We start from the raw sequence: 2,723 nt of genomic DNA on the forward strand, positions 1-2,723 counted from the left end.
CCGCGGGAGGGGAGGGGGGGGGGGCAGGAGAGGCCAGAGCCGGGGCCACAGGCTGAGAGCCTGGAGCCGCAGAAGCAGCTGGGGCCCCAGGGACCTGGGCTGGGGCAGAGGGGCTGGCTATTGGCACGGGCCTTGCCGCCGGTGGGGCTTGGGGGGGGGGCAGGAGAGGCCAGAGCCGGGGCCACAGGCTGAGAGCCTGGAGCCGCAGAAGCAGCTGGGGCCCCAGGGACCTGGGCTGGGGCAGAGGGGCTGGCTATTGCCACGGCCATGCCAGCCGCTGGAGCTGGGAGCTTCATGGGACATGATAAGTCAGGTGCCACCATAGCTGGGACCACAGGAGGGGAAAGGGGGGGGGCAGGAGAGGCCAGAGCCAGGGCCACGGGGCAGAGAGGGGCAGCAGGAGGGACTGGAGCTGTGGCCATGGGGAGGGGATGGGAGGCAGGAGGGGCCGGGGCCAAGGCCACAGGGCAGGGAGGGGCAGCAGGAGGGGCTGGAGCTGTGGGCATGGGGAGGGGAGGGGAGGCAGGAGGGGCCAGAGATGGGACCATGGGACAGGGAGGGGAGGCAGGAGAGGCCAGAGTCAAGGCCATAGGGGAGGAAGGAGCGAGAGCTGGGGCCACCGGGCAGAGAGAGGCCAGAGCTGTGGCTACAGGGCAGGGAGAGGGGGCAGGAGGGGCCAGAGCTGGGGTCACAGGGCAAGGAAGGGTGGCAGGAGGAGGCAGATCTGGGGCCACGGGGCAGGGTGGGTTGGGCTGCCCTGGTCCCAGGACCAGGCTAGCAGGGGCACTGGGAGGGCCCAGTGGGGCAGGGGCAGAGTCAGGGGGGGCAGCGCAAGATGGAGGTGGGGCCAGCGCCGGGGGAGGAGCAGACGTGGGAGCTGGAGAGACGGGAGGAGCAGCTGGAGTGGAAAGAAGACAAGTCAGCGCGGTCAGGAAAAACGGGGAAGAAAGGCGAGAGCTACCAGCACACCCAGGTCACCGATGGCCCCCCCGCCGCTGAGGGAGACAGGACTGAGACGAGTACCGGGGAAAGCCTCCGTGACCCATCGCAGCATCTGAGTGCCAGGACATCAGGATGCCCATGAGCTGCTGCAGCCCATGCCCTGCCAAGGCTGGGTCCACGTGACAGGGTGCTGCAGGCAACAGAGGCCCCAAGGCCTGGCATGCTGCAGGCTACCCTGACCCTCCGGGGCCAGTTCCAAGGACTGCACTTGTGCTAACAGGGCCCAGTCCTTGCAGCTTGGTGCCACCCTCAGGCACATGCCAAGCTGCTGAGGTGGCTTAGCTGGGCTGAGCGGGGGCGGCCACACGCCCAGGCTTGCAAGCAGCAGTGCTAGGGACCAGGATGACGCCCAAGACCAGGGAGGACACGTCAGCAGGTCACACAGCACTGCGCCTCACCCTCTGAACAGCTACTGCTAGTGCCACGACGCCCCGCACTGTGCCGCACAGGTGAGGGAGAGGAGTTGTGGGTGTGGTGCCCGCTGGAGGCTTGGGCGCTGAGGGACAGTGGTTACCCAGGTAGGGCGGTACAGCTCCCCAGCCAGCACAGGGCCCTCGGGACCAGTCGCCAGCTCATCCAACACCCCCAGAGACGACCTCCTGGCTCCTGCCATCGCTTTGGACCTACCTGAAAGCTCTGGAGCAGCCTCAGCCGGGGACCCTTCGCCTGCCACCTCGGGTCTCTTGGTGGCAGCTGCTTTGGTCTCCTCAGCTGCCAGCGTTGCTCCCACAAGAGCCCCACGCGCCTCCCCAGGGGCAGAGGGGGCAGTTACTGCAATAGCATCAGCCGTTGAGTTGGCCCCCCTAGTCCTGGAGCGGCGGCAGACCTGCAGAGTCCCCTCGGAGACCGTCGGGCCCCAGAGAGGGACGGGGCTCTGCCACTTTCCCCTATGGTCTCCGAGTTAGACCCACACGGCCACCGCACAGAATCCCCCATCACCAGCCATGCACTAAGTTCTCCCAAAGCCTGGAGCGGGGTGGGAAGGGAAGCCTGGTCAGTCATGCAGGGTCCCTGAGCCTCAGGGCAGAGGCAGCCAACAAGGCCAGACTATTGCTAACTGGATCCAGCAGCCAAGGCACCTTCAAGAGTCAAGAGAGAGAGTGAAGAAGCTGGACAGGAGTGGATTTGGGCACAGCCCCCAGCCCACACACAGCAAACGCAAGCAGGAGTTGGAGCTGCCCCGGGGCCCTCCTGCCAGCACCCTCAGCACTATGGGGCCTGCCTGGCCCGGCCAGGCCGTGCGGGGACACCACAGCCAGATGGTGTCACCAGGCATTGTGTCCCTGCCCTACGCAAAGCCAACCCCGCCAGGGATGCCATCCCCTCGATCAGGGGCAGCTCCCAGAGCCCCAGCCGCCTCTCATGGTTTTATAGCAACGTCCCTTGGCTGCAAAGAGGCTTGGCGTCGCAGGCAACAGGGAACAGCGCACAGGAAGGGACCTGTGGCGCTGCCTCTCCCGCCCGCCCGCCGAGGCACCAGGAGGGTGAGCCAGGAAAGAGAAAAGCATCTCGGATCCCCCTGCAGGAGCCTGGCGCGCCAGCCGCGCACGAACGCGAACGGGAGAGCGGACCCCCTTTACCACGGGCAGGACGTGCCGCCGGGGCCCGGCAACTGCAGCAACGCCCGGGACCACGGGGAGAGGAGACCCAGCAAGAGGCTGCGAGGTGACGGCAGAGGGACGGCACCCGCGCCCCAGCGTGTCACCCGGGACCACGGCAGG

The 2,723-nt window shown here is 67.5% G+C and overlaps 1 protein-coding gene across 1 annotated transcript in view; it reads right to left on the bottom strand.

Annotated features, from left to right (window-relative positions):
* Positions 1-2,322, bottom strand: part of NACA (nascent polypeptide associated complex subunit alpha) — a 9,659-nt gene extending 7,337 nt beyond the window's left edge. The window contains exons 1-2 of the mRNA XM_014525471.2: positions 2,295-2,322; positions 1,630-1,896 (exon numbers count right to left, since the gene is read on the bottom strand). Coding sequence (XP_014380957.2) covers positions 1,630-1,896; positions 2,295-2,322 — 295 coding nt within the window. The remainder of the gene's footprint in view (positions 1-1,629; positions 1,897-2,294) is intronic.
* Positions 2,323-2,723: the final 401 nt, after the last annotated feature.

This window comes from Alligator sinensis, unplaced genomic scaffold (genome assembly GCF_000455745.1).
Source record: "Alligator sinensis unplaced genomic scaffold, ASM45574v1 scaffold1065_1, whole genome shotgun sequence".
NCBI lineage: Eukaryota > Metazoa > Chordata > Crocodylia > Alligatoridae > Alligator > Alligator sinensis.